The following is a 21,104-nucleotide window of genomic DNA, read 5'->3' on the forward strand; positions in this document are numbered from 1 at the left end:
GAGACCGACCGAGAGAGAGAGTCCGAGAGAGAGGCCCCAGCCTTGTTTGGCACTAGTATCTTCCTGGGTACAGTCCCCCAAAGATTTCTGAGATTTCCACCTCAGCTCTGTCAGAGGTTTGAAAGCAGGCAGGAGAGGGAAAGTGTCATAGTTTCTATAGGGGAGAGAAAGGGAAGGCCTCATGGAGGCCAACAAGAAATGGGACTGTCATTTAGGAGATTTGCTTTTCTCTGGATGGTTCTGAGTTGGAACCATGGCCACAGGGAGTTCAGTCTTCCATTGATTATTGATCAGGTCCCAGCTGTTGGTCTTCCTGGCTAACATTGGACTGTGGAATGACTGGGTGCTGTCTCAGGGCTAGCCACCATCACCTGTCCACACTCAGTGTCATCCTACAGAGAGGCAGCTGGCACATACCACAGAGGAAGGAAAGTGTTCCTCACTTCAGCATCTTGGTTTCCAGGCAGGCTGGCTCTCACGGGTGAACACAGCCATCAGTAGGGCTTTAGGGACATAGCCTCCCATCCCCGATACAAGTTACCTAGGACAGTGGGCATGAATCTGGAGCCCACTCCACAGATGCAGGGCATGGCGGGGTGGGGTGGGGGAATCCCATCAGGGATGTGGGGCTGGGGGCGGAATTCCATCAGGGAGTGAGTCCACAGTCCTGGGACAGGGTACACACAGGACAGAAGGACTGGCCAGTGCCAGAGGGTCAGTTGTGAGGAGAGCAGGTACCCTACTTTTGTGTCTAGGGGGCCTCAGGCTCTGGTGATTCTGTAGCCCCAGAAAGATTGAGTGGGTTTAGCATGAAGGACCGGGGCTCCTGGCCAGAGAAAACTCTGGATGCCAGAACCAGGTCTGGCTGAGTTCATACTTCGGCCACTCGGCCTGTGCCAAGGGGACAGGGCCTCTGGCCAATAGAGGCAGAGACTGGAGTGGGGAGGCACCTCTTTGGGCAGCTCAGAAGCTGGGGAGTGTGCAGAGGCCAGTCAACCAGCTCTGTTCTGTGGTGAAGCTTCCACATTTACCACCAAGACGTTCTTTGGGGGTCTAACACTGCCCAAGAGGGACCAGGCTGGCAGCAGGGATGAGAAGATGGAGACAAGGGCCCGAATGGGTGGGCAGAGACGGCCGTAAAGTCTTGCGTATCTGGGTGAGTAGAAGGCTGGATGGATGGCCGAAAGGGCTTGGCTTAGGACTTGGTGAAGGCAGAAATCAAGAGAAGGACCCTGGGTCCCCACCCAGTGAGGCAGAGCGCAGAACCCAAGCTGATCTACCTGGGTAGCCCTCTTTACCTACACTACAGGCAGGAGAAACAGCCCCAGCCCAGTCCCAGTAGCTGAGGCAGAGATGCAGAGAAGGAAACTGAGGCTTAAACATGAAGAGTGTCTGGGCTGAAATCTGCCACTTGGGGTTCCAGGCCAATCCCTGCTACACACCGGGCTGCTTCTAAGAGAGACCTACTGGCCACCGGCCTTTGAAAGGGTGGGGAATGGGGAAGCCAGGCAGGAGGTTTGTCAGTACTGCTGGGCAGGTATGCTCTGGGGCACCCACCCGGAACAACAGGGTCTTCGGTGAGGACAGCCAACACCCAGGACCCAGAGCCACACTGGCAAAGTACCTGAACTCCCTCTCAGGTTATGGACTGGGTACCTCTTCAGCCTGGGGTCTCCGCTTCCCTCAGAGAGCAGAGTAGAACCTAAAGCCATGTGCACTGACCTCCCAGCATCCAGTGGGTTCCAGGAACACTTGCTGGGGTCCCGTCAATATGAATGTGGGCACAGGACCAGCCTCCCCACATGCTGCCTGCAGTCCTTCACCTATCAGCAGGTAGAATATCTGTCTCATGTCCTGCGGAGAGTGCAAGACTGGGCCCTTGGGATGGCTCCGACTATGGGAGCTTGTCCCACCAAGCTCTTTTCCTCCGTATTTCCCTCCCACGGCTCCACACTGCCTTTCAGATGCTAAATATAAGATCCCAGCCATACATGGTTGCAGGAGAGCCTGGGATGGTCCTGACCTTTGAAGCGGTCCCCAGGGGTATGATGGGGCAGCATTACAACCAGCCGGGCCCAGGCAGGAAAACTGTGCGGATGCAGGAGACAGCAAGAGTGCAGTTTGTCTGTCTACAGTTATGCTTGGGGGAAAGGCATTATCTGCAGAAGGTTTTAGGCCACACTTGCCCCTCCCTCCACTGGGGAGCAGGGGGTCATTTCCTAAGTTGGAGTTGGGATTGTTGCTAATGAACCAGGTGAAGTTCTGTGTGCTGAGGGACTCTATTCTCTGGGTGTACCCAACCACAGTCAAGCTGAGACCAGGGCAAGCCGCCACCCACTCTGTTAAGCACTGGGCATCTCATTGTACCTAGTCCGCAGCCTTCTCCTGTGACTACCCCCTCCTCCCAGCACCAGTGGGAAGCGCCTGGAGCCAGATAAAGGGAGCCCAGAGAGGCTGGTTTTGCTGTGTCACCACCACAATGTCTTAGCATTCCGGCTAGCATGGATGCCTGCTGCTCGCTGACCCCAGCCTCTCCTAGTTGAACTGGGGCTTACAAGGACAGCACAGTCATGCCCAGGCACAGGTCTCTAACCTCTTGCTGAGCCTTGGGCTCAGGGTCTTTGTGCATACGGTAGGGCCTTCTTGTCTGCTATTCAAATCCTGGTGGAGTGAGAAGAGCCTGTACTGGGGTCAGGAACAAAGTACCTGTCCCAGCCTTTCATTAGTGGCACCCAAGCAAGAAACCTAAAAGAGAAACTGACTTACGCCCACACTGGCCTTCCTCAGTCAGGCTGATGACCCTGTCCCTCTTCTGCTCCTACAGTTCGACAAGATGTCTGTGAAGGAAGGCGCACAGCGCAAATGGGCGGCGCTGAAGGAGAAGCTGGGGCCACAGGACTCAGACCCCACAGAGGCCAACCTGGAGAGTGCTGAGCCCGAGTTGTGCATCCGGCTGCTGCAGATGCCCTCGGTGGTCAACTACTCGGGCCTGCGCAAACGCCTGGAGAGCAGCGATGGCGGCTGGATGGTGCAGTTCCTGGAGCAGAGCGGCCTGGACCTGCTGCTGGAGGCTCTGGCACGGCTGTCAGGGCGTGGTGTGGCCCGCATCTCGGATGCCCTGCTGCAGCTCACCTGCATCAGCTGTGTGCGTGCGGTCATGAATTCACAGCAGGGCATCGAATACATCCTCAGCAACCAGGGTTATGTGCGCCAGCTATCCCAGGGTGAGCTGTGGGCCATTGTGTGAGGGCAGAGGGACCTGAGGGCTCATCGGGCTCCCCCAGTGAGCAAGGTGGAGACTGCTCACCACTCAGGCCTCCAGGGCCCCGGAATCCTTCCACCAGCTGACTCTAGTTGTCTCCTCAGTTCCATGACCACCAGCCCTGTGCTGGCTCTACCCTCCGGCCTCTGGGCCCTGGTATAAAGAACAGGTCCCTACATACACTCTGCTTGGCTCCAAGCCCTGTAACAGCTCAGCCACAGTCCTCCAGGCCTGGCCCATACTGCTGATGATACCTCCCCCGGCCTTCCCTGGTCACCACCCCTCTGTACCCAGTAGGTCACCCCTAACCCCACTTCCTGCTTCTGCCTCTGCGTGCCTCAAGAGCAGTTTCCAGCTTATTGTAACACCTTAACCGTGACAAGAAAACTAAGGTAGAAAGCAGGCGGTCTTCATGTGTCCCTCAGTGGAAGCAACTAGGTCCAACTGACCAGTGGGATAGTCTCTGTGTGAGAGAAGAATCCAGAGGCTGCCAATATGTCTAACCCAGGACTCACACCAATTGGATCCACACCTGTCCACACCAGTTGTATTCTGTCTCCCTAGCCTGGACCTGATTGTACCCCTCTATCAAGTCCTTTGTGGGTATTCTCAGCACAGTCAGATGCGAAGCACCCCTAAAACTTCCCTAGCTCAGGATGGAGAAGGCAAGAGCTCACCAGGATGAGGAGGCATTGCAGGTTGTCAGGAATGAGGTTGCTGTCAAGTTTGGAAAAAATGAGCCTAGAGCCACCTGCAGGGGCTGGGCTGAGCTGGGCTCTATAGGCTCCAGGTACCGGCCCCTGCCTTCAAGCCCTTTCCTGAAAGTAGTGAAGTCAGGTTCCTGGGAAAGATCAATATGGCAAAGGCTGGCCCTTGAAGTTTAGCTGGAGTTGTCATCCTAGGCTCTAGCCCTGGATTGAGATCACAGGTGTGTTAAAGACTGATGGGGGGACAGGGCAGTGGGCCTCCTGAGATGTTTCTGACCCTCCGCAGCCCTGGACACCTCCAACGTAATGGTCAAGAAGCAGGTGTTTGAACTGCTGGCTGCTCTGTGCATCTATTCACCTGAGGGCCATGCACTGACGCTCGATGCCCTGGACCATTACAAGGTACGTAGTGGGAACCCGGGCCAGCAGCACAGAATCTCCTGCTGGAGCACACCCTGACCCCACCCAACCTGCAGACGGTGTGCAGCCAGCAGTACCGCTTCAGCGTCATCATGAATGAGCTCTCAGACAGTGACAACGTGCCCTATGTCGTCACCCTGCTCAGTGTGATCAACGCTATCATTCTGGGTCCTGAGGACCTCCGCATGCGTGCCCAGCTGCGGAGTGAGTTCATCGGTAAGTGCCCTCACTGGCTGGTCAGGCTTCTAGAAGACCTCCAAAATGTCTGTTGGGCCAGCCCAGCCTGTGCCATACCCCCTGGGGATGGGGGACTGCACCAAGTCCTTCCCCTACTTTACATCCCCTAGGGCTCCAGAGGAAGGCATTGTTCCAGGGTCTGGGTGCCTCCTACCACCACCAGCTCCTGTGGTTGATAGAGTGTCAGCACTGAGAGTTCTGGTTTGCAGCTGTGTGGGTCATAGGGGCAGACAGGGGGCCTGCTTCCAATTCTAGCGCTACCCTGTATCTATACCTTGTCCCCTCTGGAACTGTAAAACTCCATGATGGTCTTAAAGGAGGGAGAAGGGGGGTGAAGGAGAGTAAAGTCCTGTGGGACAAGGAACTGGAGAGGGAGATAGGTCAAAGGTAGTCAGTCTCCAGATTTTCTAACCCCATTCATCCATCCATCTATCTATCCCAGGGCTACAGCTGCTAGATATTCTGACCCGGCTACGGTGAGTCCCTGCTGTGGCTGTCCTGCCAGCTGCTCCCTCCCCAGTCCTTCCTTGGGGTTCAAGCCACCTGGCCCAGGTAGTATCTCCAGATGGGCTGAGAGGTTGCTTCCAGGAGTGAACCTCGGACTCAGGCTAGACACCCTTCCTAGGGATTGCCCATCAGAGCCATATGGCCAGGTTAGTACAGGGCTTCCTGTTAACTCGGATTCGGACATGCAGCATGTTGTGGCTGTAGTATAGTACACACTTCCGATGGCTGCTCGCCTTGCTCTGGAGCTCTGGTGTAGCACAGCCTGGCATTTGTCTGGTGACCCTGGCTCTCCAAAGGGAGTCTGTCCAATTGAGAGCCCAGTCCTGACTATGGTCGGGTCAGACCCCACTGGGGGCTCTTTACCTCCAGGAAGTCAGCATGAGCAGCCTTCAGGGCAGACAGGGAAATACCATTGTGGAAGTGGCCCAGTTGGAAAGCTCAGGAACCTGTCTGCAGGTGGGCGGTGAGGGGTCAGTTATTGGACAGGCTGAGGTGATGTCGGCATCGCTCCTGACATCTGACTCAGGCTAAGCCCATCCCCTCTCATGATGGCCTGTCATGGTGGCCTATTGTGGTGGCCTGTCACCGTGGCCTGTCACCGCGGCCTGTCTCAAGTCGGTCTTGACCATGATTTTTTTTACCCCTCCACATGAAGGCCCAACCCCATCCTGTACCCATCATGAGAATCTACCCTACCCCATCCCTGGAGATGCCAGGCAGCCTGGCAGGGTGAGAGGCTCAGACCCGTGAATTACCACTCAAACTGCCATTCAGGCTGCAGAGCCACAGGCTGGCCACAGTCAATCAACCTGGGCTTGCTAGGCCCAGTGTGCTTCCTAGGGCTGCGTGCAGGCTGGATCTGTGGGGAGGGATTCCAGTGGGTCAGCCGCTCAGCCGGTTATCCTTCTTCCTTAGAGACTTAGAGGACGCCGATCTGCTGATTCAGCTGGAAGCCTTCGAAGAGGCCAAAGTGGAGGACGAGGAGGAGCTTCAGCGTTTGAGCGACGGAATCAACATCAACAGCCACCAGGAAGTCTTTGCCTCCCTGTTCCACAAGGTGGGGCGACTTGGCTATCTAAGGTCAGGGCCTCTGTTTGAGTCAGCCCCATGATGGCCGGGGCAGCGGCATAGAACTGGTACCATAAGGCTGGGTTGTCTGGGAAATCGGTCCTGATGCAGGTCTGGGGACAAACTTCCAAAGATCAAAGCTATCCAAGTTGGCCGTGCCTTCCTGCATCCATCGAAGCTAGGTAGCCATTACTGGGGGCTTCAGAGAGCTCCGACTGAAGCCTGGTGAGGACGGCTCGGTAGACTGAACCTACCTGGCCCTCAGTCTCAGTTATTGAATGTAGCAGATCTCATCTGGGGGTGATGGTAATAGGTAGAGTCCAGAGTTGCCATTTAATGTCTCATAGTGTGCCTCAGTGCCACCAGTAACCCCGCCACTGAGTCAGTCATCACCAGGGCTTTAGTGACATGAAGGAGCTATAGGACGGGATGCCCCTGGCACATGGTGGGATAGCCATTTGTCCCTTTTGGTCACTTCAGGTGAGCTGTTCGCCGGCATCGGCCCAGCTGCTGTCAGTGCTGCAGGGTCTCATGCACCTGGAGCCCGCTGGCCGCTCAGGCCAACTGCTCTGGGAGGCCCTGGAAAACCTGGTGAACCGGGCCGTGCTCCTGGCCAGTGATGGTGAGAAGCTGGGAGGGCCGAGCCGTGCCTGGTGTGAAGACCCTGAGGTCTTTGGCTATGTGTGGGTGGCCACCCTTCGGCTGTTTCCATCTCCCTTGACTCTGCACATTTCCTTCCTGCAGCCCATGCTTGCACCCTGGAGGAGGTAGTCGAGCGACTGCTGTCCATCAAAGGGCGGCCCCGACCAAGCCCCCTGGACAAGGCCCACAAGAGTGTCCAGACCAACTTAGTTCAGAATCAGGGCAGCTCCTCCCAGAACACTACTGCTCTCACAACTAAAGTGGAAGGCCAGCAGCCGATAGTGGCTGCTTCCTGCCACCGTGTGGGCAGCATCCAGAGCTCCAGCGCTGGCATAGCTCCACAGCCAGAAGCCCTTGAGCAGTGGATAGCACCCTCACCTCTACCTACCCCTCCACTCTCCAGCTCCACCCCTGTGCTCCCTCCACCCCCACCTCCCCTGCCAGGATCAGGGACCTCATCTCCCCCAGCACCCCCTCCACCCCCACCTTTGCCACCCCCTTTACCAGGCTCAGGGACCGTATCTCCCCCTCCCCCTCCACCCTTGCCACCCCCTTTACCAGGCTCAGGGACTGTACCTCCCCCTCCACCCCCACCTCCCCTACCAGGTGCAGGGGCTACTTCTCCCCCAGCACCTCCGCCACTTCCATCTCTTCCTGATTCCCACAGGACCCCGCCCCCACCCCCACCCCTACCCCTAATCCCTGGCATGTGCCCAGTTCCTCCTCCTCCCCCACTACCCATAGCAGGCCAGATCCCTCCACCTCCTCCCCCCCTGCCTGGTTTCTCTGCCCCCTCCATGACGGGTGGTGTGGAAGAGATCATTGTGGCCCAGGTGGACCACAGCCTGGGCTCGGCCTGGGTCCCCAGTCACCGCAGAGTGAATCCACCCACCCTGCGAATGAAGAAGCTGAACTGGCAGAAGCTGCCATCCAATGTAGCAAGAGGTGAGCCCCTCCCTGTTCCAGCCCAGCCTCTGAAGAGGGCAGGTGCATACTGGTCATTCCTTCTATGAGTGTCCACCATTCATGCATCCACCTTTGCTTAGCCAAGGCAGCCAGCCCCTATCAGGGCTTAGTTCCCCTGTGTCTTGCATGGGAATAAAAGTCACCTCAGAGGATATAGTCTTACCCAGTACACAGCCCTGTGGGTCATAGGTGTCTGCTGCTATAGGCCCTGCCCTTCCCTCTCTAAGGTTCTCTGCACAGTGGCCTAGGTGTCAGGTGCTGAAACCAAGAGAAGGCAAGCCAGAGAGAGACCTGGTCACCTACCAGCATGGATGTGTGTGCCCACAGGCGTGTACATAGCCTGACAAAATCTCAGAGAGTAAATGATACATTCAACCCAGGCTGGGCTCCAGGCGGCGTCCTCTTCGGTCCTCGGAGGCCTTGGCACAGCTGCCTCTGGCTCCCCGGGCCCACATCAAGCCTGAGTTTCAGCAGAGTACCTTGCCTACCCCTCAGAGCGCAACTCCATGTGGGCAACACTGAGCAGCCCCTGCACAGCCGCAGTAGAACCCGACTTCTCCAGCATTGAGCAGCTGTTCTCCTTCCCCACGGCCAAGCCCAAGGAGCCCTCTGCTGCCCCCGCCAGGAAGGAACCCAAAGAAGTAAGACTTATGACGGCCTGCCTGACTTCTCCTGTGTGTGTGTGTGACGTGTGTGTGTCTGTGTGTGTGTGTGTGTGAGAGAGACATCCTCTGCCCACCCTCCAGATACCAGCTAAAGGGGGGTTTCTAGGTCACTTTTCTGGACTCCAAGAAGAGCCTGAACCTCAACATCTTCCTGAAGCAGTTTAAATGGTGAGTGAGGGACATAGTGTTGCCAAACTCAGCCCCAGCGTAGCAGTCAGCTCTGCCCAGCATCCCAGCCCTGCCCAACAGTGCCCTCTGCAGGCTGGCCAGGTCCATGCATGCTGCATCCCCAGAGCCAGAGGCTGTGGGTAGTTACCATAGACACTTACCTAAGATTTCTACATGCCAGGGTACAAGCGATGCCCAGAAAATCATTGATAGACTCCTAGGCTAGGTACACGCTATGGCCAGTCAAGGGACGACAGCCCTGCCTTCCAATTCCCAAACCCTTATCTAAGAGCCCCCTCCAGTAGCTTCTTGGGTGCCCGTCAGCCACCCCCATCTCTAAGCATGGCAGGAGACAGGGAAGGGGGAAATTCGTGCTTCTTGACCCCTGCCCTCACCCGCTCCAGTTCCAATGAAGAAGTTACCAGCATGATCCAGGCTGGAGACACAAGCAGGTTTGACGTGGAGGTCCTCAAGCAGCTCCTGAAGCTCCTTCCAGAGAAGCACGAGGTGAGCCAGGTCCCTGACCAACCCAAGGAAACAGAGCGAGCAAAGATCTGACTCACCTCACCCCAGTGGAGACCTACGGAAGGCCGGGGCCACCGTGGAGCTGCCCGACAACCTGAAGGTAGGCAGATACTGGTCGGGCAGACAACTGGTTCCTACGTGTGGCCCTCCTGCAGATTGAGAACCTACGGGCGTTCACAGAGGAGCGAACCAAATTGGCCAACGCTGACCAGTTCTACGTTCTTCTCCTGGACATCCCCTGGTGAGCACAGCAGCCCCGGGGTCCTGCTTAACCTGTGAGGAAAGAAAGATGGAGAGAGTAGGGCAGGAGCCAAGCTTGGGTGAGGGAGAATAGGTCAGGAAGGCAGCTGTCTCTAGAACAGAGTCCCTAGGGCTCCGGGAATGAGTCATCTAGTCTGACATGTAAGTGTTGTTCATGTTCTTCCTCCTCTCTCAAAGAGCAGAGGTGAGACCTCTTATATCCTGAGGCCAGAGTCTTCCTGAGAAGCTCCAAGCATCCTGGGTTGCTAGACAGTTGCCTGGGCCTTACTTCTGTCCAGGGGACAGGCCTAGAAATGTATACATTCTCAGCCCAGGCCAGGGGAACCCTCCCTCAGCCCACCCACCAAGGGCAGAGCATGTTCCCAGTGGCAAGCATGGTGGAACCTCCAGGCTCTAACCCCCTACCTACCGTGCTGCGTCAGCTACCAGCTGCGGGTGGAGTGCATGATGCTGTGTGAGGGGACGGCCATCGTACTGGACATGGTGCGGCCCAAGGCCCAGCTGGTGCTCACCGCCTGCGAGAGTGAGTGGGGCCCAGAAGCCTGTGGGTCTGGGAGGGACAGGCCTTCCGTGTGTGTCGGCCCATACTGGAGCCATGTCATGATAGCCGCCGAGAGCTAGTGAGGTGCTGACTTTGCCACCAAAACCCACAGTCACCTCTGCTGCTACCGCATCACACACACACGCACATACACACACACACACGGTCCTGTACACTCACTTATTGCACACTTGAGTGAGGACACATACTCCATACCCACAGACACAGCATGCATGCATATATACCCATATACAGCCACTCTCACACACACACACATACATATGGGTGTGCATACACTGACAAGTATACATCTGCCTTCTGTGAACACAGAATGACAGAACCCTGCTTGACCACAGACCAGGGACACAGATAGGCTCACTTCTCTCACGGACACAGCACGGTACCTCCCTGCTCCTGTCTCAGCTGCTGAGCTGGGAGGGTCCTCCCTGCCACTCATGGAACAGGGTCGTGAGAACTTGGGGGGACCACATATTGGAAGAAGCTCCTGTAGCATTCCAGAGTCCTCACCCAAAGTTCATGGTAATGGCCAGACACCCGCTGGAGCTGACGGTCCAGCAAACATGGACATTGAAGAAAGTATTCCCAGTGTCCCTACATCTATAGATGGTGAAGGAGTCCGTAATCCTATATAACCCCTGCCTCCTTTCCTTCCTGGTACTGTGATGGGCCTGGGGTACCCTGGAGTACCCGGAGGCTTCAAGCCTTCCTTCAGCCCTGTTCCTCCATCACAGGCCTGCTTACCAGCCAGAGGTTGCCAGTCTTCTGTCAGCTGATCCTCAAAATTGGGAATTTCCTCAACTACGTAAGTCAGAGCTGTCCCCTGGGGCCCACCTCCCACCACACCCTGAGAGTCGGGGGTCCTCACTTCCTGTCCCTCACAGGGCAGCCACACGGGAGATGCGGATGGTTTCAAGATTAGCACCCTGCTGAAGCTCACAGAGACCAAGTCCCAGCAGAGTCGCGTGACGCTGCTGCACCATGTGCTGGAGGTGACCTCTGGGGAACCTGTCGGGTGGGGTACGGTGCCCCCGTGGCTACCCCTACTCTGTCCTTAGGCCTCTCGTTCTTGATACTGAGCCACAGCACTGCCCATCCTCGGCAGGCCTTAGTTCCCACCACCCCCGTTCACACTGGGGGTGAACAAGACTCAAGGCATGATTCCAAGGTCCTGGGAGGGTGAGAGGGCTGGTGGGGAATCTCCTCATGACTGTGTAAGGTGATATCCTGCACAGGCTCAGGACCAAAGGGAATCTTCCTGGGCATACTGTATTACAGGAAGTGGAGAAGAGCCACCCGGACCTCCTACAGCTGTCCCAGGACCTGGAGCCGCCCTCTCAAGCTGCAGGGTGGGTGTTCCTGCCAGCCCAATGCCTCAGCAGCTCAGGCCCCAACCTCTGATTCCAGCCTTCTCGACAGCAGGGTCTGGTACAGCTAAAGCATAACCCTGTGCCTCAGGACCACTCCAAAGATGCCGACTCACTGTGGGACAGGGCCGAGTCAGCGATAGCTGTGTGACTTAGATGAGGGCGTGAAGTTCAGAAGGGACAGGGCGCCAGTCCGGTACAGCCTCTCTATAGAGTAAACCTGCCTGACAGCGTGACTTAGGTCATGCCAACTCACGGTGTAGACAAGAAAGCCGAGGCTTGGGAATGGTGTTGTCTTGGGTCTCACCACCCAGCAAGCAGGCAAAGTCTGTGCTCCCGTGTTCCACCACCTCGGGAATGTTAGGTTCAGCGCCTGCTGGGCCTTAGGCCTAATCAGGCAAAAATGGAAGTGGGCCCAACAGCTTTGTTAAGGTATGAGCAACGTGACACAGGCCCTATTCTACATGAGGGTCCAGCATCTTGACAGGACTGGCTGAGCTGAGTGTCACTAGAACAGGCACCTAAGCATACAGGACTGACTAGAACCTGCAATGTGAAAAGCGTGAGGGACCCAGGGCCTGTAGTGGGGTATGTGAAGAGGCCTGTGTAATCTCAGGGACTGTGTAGTCAAGGGCCCATTGTGACCACTTGTCAGCTGACACTTAATCCCATCTTACCTTGCAGAATCAACTTGGAGATCATCCACTCAGAGGCCAGTGCCAACCTGAAGAAGCTTCTAGAAACGGAGAGGAAGGTGTCCGCTTCAATCCCCGAGGTGCAGAAGCAGTATGCTGAGCGCCTCCAGGTAAGCTGGGCCATGGGAGTCCTGTGGCTGACAGAAGAGTTTGCTCCTGGTACATTCCGTGAGGGAGAGCAGATCCTGGGATGTCCAGGGATGTGTGGAACGAGTGGGTGGGTGAGCAGCCCTGCTGGTGAACACAGGCCAAGCGGACAAGAACCTGTATCAGCAGGGCAGCTACTCTGGCTCCTCTGTGGGCTCCCTGGCCCTATGCTGAGGCTCCCAGGTACACCCAGTGTGCCACAGACCCTGTTTTAACAGACCTCTGCCCAAGGGTCCTGTGCCTGAGGCCTCACCAAGCATCCTCTTACTCACTTGTTAGTGACTGAGTTTATGTCCTCAGGTCAGCATTGAGGCCTCTCGGGCGCTGGACAAGGTGTTTGATGCCATTGAGCAAAAGAAGCTGGAGCTGGCTGACTACCTGTGTGAAGATCCCCAGCAGCTGTCCCTAGAGGACACGTTCACCACCATGAAGACCTTCCGAGACCTCTTCACCCGTGCCCTGAAGGTGTGGTGGTCACCCATTCCCTGAAGGTGTGGTGGACCAGGGGGAGTTCGGTGATGCCTGAGACCAAAGTGGGGTTCCCAGCCAAGCCAGGCAGAATTTGCCCCTTTGTTCCCAGCTGTGGCTAGGTACAGCCCTGAGCTCCACTCTGTCTGTCCTTGGTATACCCACTGAGGGTCACTAGGTCGGGTGACAAGGCTCCTGTCTGTCTGAACAGGAGAACAAGGACCGGAAGGAACAGATGGCAAAAGCAGAAAGGAGAAAACGGCAGCTGGCGGAGGAGGAGGCACGGAGGCCGAAGGGCGAGGACGGGAAGCCTGGTGGGTCTCCGGGGCAGGTGGGAACAGTTGCGAGTCTCGGGTCCCCGATGGGGCTGCTTGCCTTCCTTTCCCAAACCTTGCAGGGTGTCTCTAGCTCTCCAAGGGGTCCCACGGGTGGCCTCCGGATCTCTGGGCTGCTCTCTAAGGTCTGTGCCTCTGCTCTGCAGTCAGGAAGGGTCCCGGGAAGCAAGAAGAAGTGTGTGTTATCGATGCCCTGCTGGCAGACATCAGGAAGGGCTTCCAGCTACGGAAGACAGCCCGGGGCCGGGGAGACACTGAAGCAGGTGGCAGAGTGGCCACAGCAGATCCTCCAAAGGCCACAGATCCTGGTGAGACCTGAGCCTGTGACCTTCTCCCCACACCTGTGCCTGACTCCAGGAAGCCTTCTGGGACCTGAGGATCTTTGGGGACCCCCTACACACAATGCTCTGGAGATGCTTGGTGGTTGGGAGTAGGATAGTGAAGACCCAATTGGTACAGCTCTGAAAATGGCCTGTGAGAGGACTGTGTCTTTCCTAAACATTGTCACCTTTGGGTGGCCAGGGGATGTGGGGGTCGATGGCCCACTGCCGACACCCCTGAGTTCAAGGCACCTGAGATGTTAAGACAGGCAAACCTTTGGAAGGGCTTCACTACTGGGACTTTGGAAATGGATGGTTTTTGTAGCCCATTGGGTTATCCTCCTGTCCTCCATGTATGACCAGACTGAAGATGCTGCCTTCCCTTGGCCCGTAAGAAACCATGTTGGACCGGGTGGTAGTGGCGCACGCCTTTAATCCCAGCACTTGGGAGGCAGAGACAGGCGGATTTCTGAGTTTGAGGCCAACCTGGTCTACAGAGTGAGTTCCAGGACAGCCAGGGCTACACAGAGAAACCCTGTCTCGAAAAACCAAAAAAAAAAAAAAAAAAGGGAAAGAAACCATGTTGGGGAGCTCATAAGACTGAAGTTTACAGTAGTTTAGGAAGTTCAGGCTCAGGAACACTTCCGGGGTGAGACCAGAATGCCTAAAACCCTGGTCCTTACCCTCATGGACATATCCCTCTCTCCACAGCAAGTGCCAGCAATCCTACCCAGGGCACAAACCACCCTGCCTCAGAGTCAAGCCAGGACACCACAGCAGCTGGCGAGCCACAGGGCTGGGACCTTGTGGACGCTGTAACCCCCAGCCCCCAGCCATCCAAGGAGGAAGATGGTCCTCCAGCCCTGGAGAGGCGGTCCTCTTGGTATGTGGATGCCATCGACTTCCTGGCCCCTGAAGATACCCCGAATGCCCAGCCCTCTGAGGGAGTGTGGCCGGTGACTCTGGGAGATGCTCAAGCTCTGAAGCCCCTCGAGTTCTCTACCAATAAGCCTCCCGGAGTCGAGAGGTCACACCAGGACGCTACAGACGCTGAAGCCTCGTGGGGCGTCCACCGAGCCAAGGCCGACAGCACCAGTGAGGGACCAGAGGACGCGGCTGAGCGAGGACAGAGCGCCCACCTCCCCCGCACAGGCCCTGGAGAGGATGAGGATGAAGAAGACACAGCTCCAGAATCTGCACTTGACACGTCCCTGGACAGGTCCTTCTCTGAAGATGCAGTGACAGATTCCTCAGGGTCTGGTACCCTCCCCAGGGTCCAAGGCCGGGTCTCAAAGGGGACGAGCAAGCGGAGGAAGAAACGTCCCTCAAGGATCCAAGAAGGTAACTGGGAGGTGGGCGTTGGTGAGCAGAGCTGGGGGACAGCTGGGTCTGGACATGTGTTAAAGCCGGTTGTCATACAACAGGGCCTGGGACCTCTCCCGGCTATCCTGCTGGTCCCTCCCTTACCCCTGTGGGTACTACAGGCTCAACCAGCATCCAGGAGAGAGGGTGATTGAATGGGGCACAGCACTTCACACAAGAGGGTTGCTTTGGGGGCCACTGCCTGCATCACTCACCTGCAAATTCCTGCCCCCACACCCCTTCCGCAGGGAGTAGAGCAGGCTAGCCCTTGGCTCTTGCTCCTGCAGAGTGGTCTGACATATTAAGTTCCCGATTGCAGCCTCTTTTGTCACCATGACCAAAGAGTTGGCTTCGTTCTGGTAGTTAGTTTCTAACCCTGACCAAGAGTGTTGGCATGGCTAGCCTGGCCCCCACAGATCCCATCACCCTAAGTTCAGGGCTGCCCCGTGTGCTAAGCTGATGGGTGTGTTTCCTTTATTTGAAAGCAGAGTTTGCCCCTGATTCTGATGATATTAAGGGAAAAAGGCTGTGTGTGATCCAGTGAGGTATGTATACAGCCTGGCTTGTGTTAACCAATGACAACAGCGGGTTCCGGGGCCTCAGCCTGCCGCCTGGTCCTCCTGAGTACTAACCTAGCTTGTCTCCAGCTCTCTCGGTATACCAGCAAACCCCTCACTTGGCTCGTGGTGGTGGTCCCTTTGCTCTGCTGCCTTGTTAGAGAAGGCCCAGCTGCCAAGCCTTGCCTGCCCAGTGTCTTCTCTCTCTCTCTCAGCCGGAGACAACTTAAGAGCTGAACTCCAGATGGGCTTCCAAGGCATGGTAGATAGAGCCAAGCTGGGCTCCTTCTAGGGTTGTGGTCACAGTGTGGGCTCTCTGAGGATGGCTGCTTCTTAGTCCTGCAGGACAGACTGAGGTTGTTCCTATCTGTGTCTCAGTCCTACCCATGGTCAAGTTAACTGCGGCTTTACTAATCCGCTCGTCAGGAAACACCTTCCGTCTGCACGGGCCCAATCCTCTAACACTACTCCAGCTCGCCTGTGGTCCAGGTTATGGTCAAGCACATGTCTGAAAAGATTCTATGGAAATGACTGTGTTGAGTGCACATGCTGCCAGAGGCAAAGATGCAGGGGCCTTCCCTCCCTGTAGCCAGGCACAGAGTTGGATCCGTTTAAATTCCAGGTTGTCTTAGTTAGGGTTTTACTGCTGTGAACAGACACCATGACCAAGGCAAATCTTATAAGGACAACATTTAATTGGGGCTGGCTTACAGGTTCAGAGGTTCAGTCCATTATCATCAAGGCGGGAACATGGCAGCATCCAGGCAGGCATGGTGCAGGCAGAGCTGCCAGTTCTACATCTTTTTCTGAAGGCTACTATGAGGAGACTAACTTCCAGTCAGCTAGGATAAGGGTCTTAAAGCCCATAGCCACAGTGACACACTCACTCCAACAAGGCCACACCTCCTAATAGTGCCACTCCCTAGGCCAAGCATATACAGTCACACCGGTCTTCCTCTTATATGCCATAGTGAGGCTTCTGGGCCTGCCTCATGGCAGGACAGACAGAGCCAATTCATGGCCCGAGACATTAAAGATGTATTGGACCAGATTGGGGCCCTGTTCCATGGCCAGGCATCATGGATGGAGGAAGGCCTGGCTAGGACAAAAAAGTCTGGCCCCATCATGAACTGTGGGAGCCTGAACAAACCCCAAAACCTCTGGCCCGGCACAGGGACCCTGGGCCTGCCTACCTGGTACTCTGAACTGCTGGCCACCAGGCTGAAGTCTCAGGATTGAAGTACAAGGATGAGGTCTGTTGGTGCCTTGTAGGCAGGAGCCCCAGGGAGCCCCAGGCCCAGCCTGCATAGTAGTCTTCCCTCATTTTCCAGTGATGTTGACCCTGCAGTCAGGACTGCCCCACTGGGCAATGCATTTCGATGGAGACCAGCTCCTGTGTCCCTGGATCGGCAGTGTCTCTATGCCGAGCACCCCTGTTGTAGCTAACCCAGACCTGCTACACCCCTGCCTTGGTTGGTTCATTTCCCCACTCCCTACAGATGCCTTAATAATACTCCAGGCGAAGCTTTGACAGCTAGCCAATGCTCCTCTCCTTTTCTCTTTGTCTTCTGGGCAAATTCTCAAACTCAAGCTTCCAAGGGAGAGCCTGGAACCCCACCCACCACTGGTGAGAAAGCAGGCTTTTTGGGCAGCTCAGAGGATGTAGGGAACAGGGTTTCCTACAGGCTGGGGTTGGTGTCAATTTCAGTGTGTGACTGCCAGCCCAGGGCCCTCCCTGGTCAGTACCCAGCCAGATAGAAAGCAGGAAAGACCAAGTTGCGCTCAAAGGACCTAGTGAGGCTCGGTGAGAGCAGACAATAGGTATGGGTCTGTGAAAAGTAGGCCGTTTGGAGCCCACTGAAGACAGTCCAGACAGGCACCACACCTGGTTGTGACAGCCTCCAAAACAGCAGTCTGCGGATATCAACTTAGCTCCATCCCTTGGGAAGAATCTCCTACTGGAGTGGACCTGGATACACTTCAGAGCCTTGGCCATGACATTGAGACCCTTTATTGGGCACCTAGAGCTTCCTGAGAAAGGCCGCTCCTAACATTACCATTTCCTTCCCCACAGGCCTCAGGTCCAGGCCCAAAGCCAAGTGAGTGACCTCATCGGCTCAGCACATCGGCAGCTGCTGCATGTGCTGCCCGGAGAGGCTCTTCAGGCCAGGCTGGGACTGGGCCCCTGAGAAACCCAAACTCCGTGCCTTACCCAGCCAGGATCCTTGGGAACCTTGGCCACTGATGCTAGGACCTGGCCTGGCGTCACCCCGGACCCCCTGCACGCTCATAGCCTCGCCATCTGCTTTTGCAAGCTGCTGCCCACCCCGTATCGCATGCACCACAGGGGTGGAAGGGAGCCTCCTGTCTGGCTCTAGGAAGAAGACAGGTACAGACACCCGTAATGTGCTGAAACATCCCCCATCTGCCCTGACTCAGTTGATTTTTAGCCGAGTACTCTTCTGCATCTTCATTCTGCTGTGGCTGAAGTTGGGGTTAGTGAGAGCCTGCGGGGAATGCTCCTTGGAAGTGCTCTGGGTAGGACCTGGCAGGTAGGCCCTATGGAACAAACAAACAAACAAACAAAAGTTCATCTGTACAATGGGTGGTTATCTCCCTCAGTGTCTGCCCAGTGGGGAACAAGCTGCCCCTGCTCAGGCCCTCTCAGGGGTGCACTCTTGAGTCTGCAGGCCAGCAGGGGTTTTAACCAATAAAGAGCAACCTTATCTGTCATGAGTGTGGTATTTAGACCATTGGAATGAGTAGTAACATTGGGAGAGAGAGAGCTGGCTTCTCTTCCCTTCCCCTGTGGCACTGGGGTGATGGGGTTTAGTGGAGGGAAGTGAGTGGGAGAAAGGCATGGTGGGAAGATGGATGGGTGAGCCATGGAAGGGATGGTGACCTCAATGGCCAAGGACTGCTACTCTCCTAGAGGTGGAAAAGGAGCAGAAGAGGAAGCCCCAAGAGTGGGACCTGGGCCCATGCATGCATACATGCTGCTGCCCAGCCTTAGTGGTCTCTTGGGTCTGCAGATGCACTCCCCCAGCATAGGATGAGGTGCGGGGACATGTACTGACGGTCTTCTTCAGCAGACTGTCGCTTTCCACTGGAAGAGGGTGAACGGGGTGGTGAGCCGGATGGGGTGCAGCAGTATCAAATAGGAGCTTTCAAACACCCTCGTGGATATCCAGGCTATGTGGGTGTAAGGCCCGAATCCAGGTAATGTCCTTTGGGCAACAGTGGGCAGGTGCAGGCCATGTTCCCCAGAGGCCCTTGGTAAAGGCAGGAGTGTCCTATGCCCCAGGCTCCTGACAGGGATCCCAGCCCAAGAAGGAAGTAGAGGCCTAGGGCAGGGAGGCCATGTTGGGGCTCATGTCATCACCTGTGCTCAGGTACCTGCTGGCCTGACCCTGCCATCTGGAAGCTGCTGTCTGTCTGCCCCTCAACCAGCAGCCAGGGCAGTGTCCCTAAATACTATCCAGGGACCCTGTCCCCAGACTCGCAGAAAGTCCAGTGTCTTAGGGTTTCTATTTCTGCACAAACAGACCAGGAAGTAAGTTTGGGGGGAAAGGATTTATTCAGCTTACACTTCCACATTGCTGTTCATCGTCAAAGGAAGTCAGGACTGGAACTCAAGCAGGTCAGGAAACAGGAGCTGATGCAGAGGCCATGGAGGGATGTTACTTACTAGCTTGCTTCCTCTGGCTTGCTCAGCCTGCTTTCTTATAGAACCCAGGACTAGGAGCCCAGGGATGGCACCACCCACAATGGGCCCTCCCACCCTTGATCACTAATTAAGAAAATGTCTTACAGCTGGATCTCATGGAGGCATTTCCTCAAGGGAGGCTCATTTCTCTGTAATAACTCTAGCTTGTGTCAAGTTGACAGATAAAACCAACCAGTACATCCAGTCACTCCTGAATCTAGGATCAGTGCTGGCTCTCTAAGCCCGTGAGAGTCAGCTGCAGCTTTCTTTCTGTGTGTAAACATAGACTCAGCCACTCCCCAAGCATCTGCTGAAGGTTCTCAAGCTCCAGGGAGGTGGTGGTGGAAGGAGATGGGAACTAAGACCAGAAAGGAGCAAGTGGCAAACAGCTCCCCACTGCCATGTCGTGATGGCTAATTTCGCATTCTGCAAACCTCACCTCACACACTGCAAACCTTTTCTGCCAATCGAAAGGCCGTGTGGTGTCAGCAACTATGATCAAAATGGCTAAAGAGCTGGCTCAGCAGTTCAGCACACTGGTTGCTCTTGCAGAGGACCCAGGCTGTGTTCCCAGCATCCACATGGCAGATACCAGCCATCTATAACTCCAGTCCTAAGGAACCTGGTGTCCTCTTCTGACTTCTGTGGGCAACAGGCATGCACATGTTGTTGCATACACATAAAGCTTTTTTTTTTTATTCAAATTCATGATCAAAGTTTTCCATTACCCAAGAATTCCTTCACACTCGCAAGCATCTACTGTTCCGGCCCCGGCCCTACCATCTGGCTTTCTTTGGATTTGCCCGTTCCAAGCGTGTCATATAAATAGAGATATTGAACACGTTTCCTTCAGTGGCTGGCTCCTTCCAATTGTTCTTGAGATTTGTGGGGCAGCACTTCACACCTTGTGACTGAGTCACATTCTGTAACCGTCTGGGTTGTATTCCTTCCCCCCCCCCCATTCGGCAGCCTCTGTGTGGGGGATTCCGTGTGAGGGTATTGTGAACAGTGCCAGGGGCAGGATGTGCATGGTAGGCCTGGTGTGAACTGGTTACCTCTCTGCTGTACGCGCGCCTAACCTGGGCTGCAGGCTGAGCGTAACTTTAACTTTGTAAAAGACTTTCCCAACGCTGCTGCCTTATTCCCACCAGGGATATCTAACTTTTATTAACTCTGTGGATCCAGGGAATGGTTGGCAAGTGCCTTTCCTATCCAGTCTTGCCAGCTCCTCGGGCTAACCGCTTCTAAACAGCTTAGCTCTGTCTTCTCACTCTGGAGTTCCCAGAGTAAAACTGAGTTAGGAACAGTCTGCTCCTGGGTAGAAGGCCTACCCCATCAGTCAAACCTACGAGGCCAGCACTTCACCCGCCTGAGGACAGAGAGCACAGTCTCCCCAGCCTTCTTCTTCTCTGCTTTCTGGAAGTCAGCCCAGTGGCTAAGAGACCAGGGAGAAGTCAGCCCATTGGCAGCTATGAAGCACCTAGAACCTTGCACAGGTTCCTGGGTGCCAGTTCATGGTGTATTGTCTGTAGGTGTCTGTGTGGCATGGTCTCTTGATAACCCAGAGGGAACCATGGGTGGTGCCACGCCCGCACGCCCTCCCCCAAAGCCTATGCAGAGCTTAGCTGAAGCCACCTGTCACACAGGTCACACAGCTACAAAGCCAGAATCCCTCCCCCCAAACTTAGTGGCTGCTACCCTGCCCACCATCCTGGACTGAGCTCACTGAGGGGGTGGGGCTGCTAATTCCGGCTGAGCCTTGTGACTGGCAGGGCCCCAGCTGTTGAGCCTGAGGGAAACTGTTTTTAGAAGAGCCTTCCCCTTTCTATCTGGGCCCTTTGCTATTTATAGTCTCGGGCTTAGTGCCCAGGACCCATCTAAGCCCCCATAGTAGGTCTCTCTGGACCCTAACTCATGCCTCTTACCCAGAACCCCAGGGTTCCCCCAGGAAAGGGAGCCAGGATTCCTTTCAGGCTTGCAGCAACACCTCCCAGGGAAACAAGGGCAAGCATTAAGGTGACCGAAGTGACATTCAACGAGGGCATTCTTTTTTGTTTTGTTTTGTTGTTTTTTGAGACATAGTTTCTTTGTATAGCCCTGGCTGTCCTGGAACTCACTCTGTAGACCAGGCTAGCCTTGAACTCAGAAATCCGCCTGCCT

At 55.7% G+C, this 21,104-nt stretch overlaps 1 protein-coding gene across 4 annotated transcripts in view; it reads left to right on the forward strand.

The window, feature by feature from the left end:
• Inf2 (inverted formin, FH2 and WH2 domain containing) overlaps positions 1-17,971 on the forward strand; it is a 26,431-nt gene extending 8,460 nt beyond the window's left edge. Inside the window, exons 2-23 of one of the 4 annotated variants that reach the window (XM_028764467.1) lie at positions 2,825-3,224; positions 4,256-4,371; positions 4,446-4,605; positions 5,069-5,102; positions 6,049-6,190; positions 6,682-6,823; positions 6,946-7,788; positions 8,305-8,450; positions 8,581-8,642; positions 9,047-9,149; positions 9,323-9,408; positions 9,851-9,951; positions 10,722-10,792; positions 10,872-10,979; positions 11,266-11,336; positions 12,039-12,159; positions 12,497-12,661; positions 12,876-12,978; positions 13,146-13,307; positions 14,031-14,660; positions 15,167-15,226; positions 17,313-17,971. In XM_028764467.1, coding sequence (XP_028620300.1) covers positions 2,834-3,224; positions 4,256-4,371; positions 4,446-4,605; positions 5,069-5,102; positions 6,049-6,190; positions 6,682-6,823; positions 6,946-7,788; positions 8,305-8,450; positions 8,581-8,642; positions 9,047-9,149; positions 9,323-9,408; positions 9,851-9,951; positions 10,722-10,792; positions 10,872-10,979; positions 11,266-11,336; positions 12,039-12,159; positions 12,497-12,661; positions 12,876-12,978; positions 13,146-13,307; positions 14,031-14,660; positions 15,167-15,225 — 3,816 coding nt within the window. In that variant the 5' untranslated portion in view covers positions 2,825-2,833 and the 3' untranslated portion in view covers position 15,226; positions 17,313-17,971. Of the gene's footprint in view, positions 1-2,824; positions 3,225-4,255; positions 4,372-4,445; positions 4,606-5,068; positions 5,103-6,048; positions 6,191-6,681; positions 6,824-6,945; positions 7,789-8,304; positions 8,451-8,580; positions 8,643-9,046; positions 9,150-9,322; positions 9,409-9,850; positions 9,952-10,721; positions 10,793-10,871; positions 10,980-11,265; positions 11,337-12,038; positions 12,160-12,496; positions 12,662-12,875; positions 12,979-13,145; positions 13,308-14,030; positions 14,661-14,743 lie in introns of all 4 variants that reach the window. The other 3 variants (XM_028764468.1, XM_028764466.1, XM_028764469.1) reach the window with 3 other exon arrangements.
• Positions 17,972-21,104: the final 3,133 nt, after the last annotated feature.

The sequence above is a fragment of the Grammomys surdaster genome, unplaced genomic scaffold (genome assembly GCF_004785775.1).
Source record: "Grammomys surdaster isolate TR1022 unplaced genomic scaffold, NIH_TR_1.0 144, whole genome shotgun sequence".
Classification (NCBI taxonomy): domain Eukaryota; kingdom Metazoa; phylum Chordata; class Mammalia; order Rodentia; family Muridae; genus Grammomys; species Grammomys surdaster.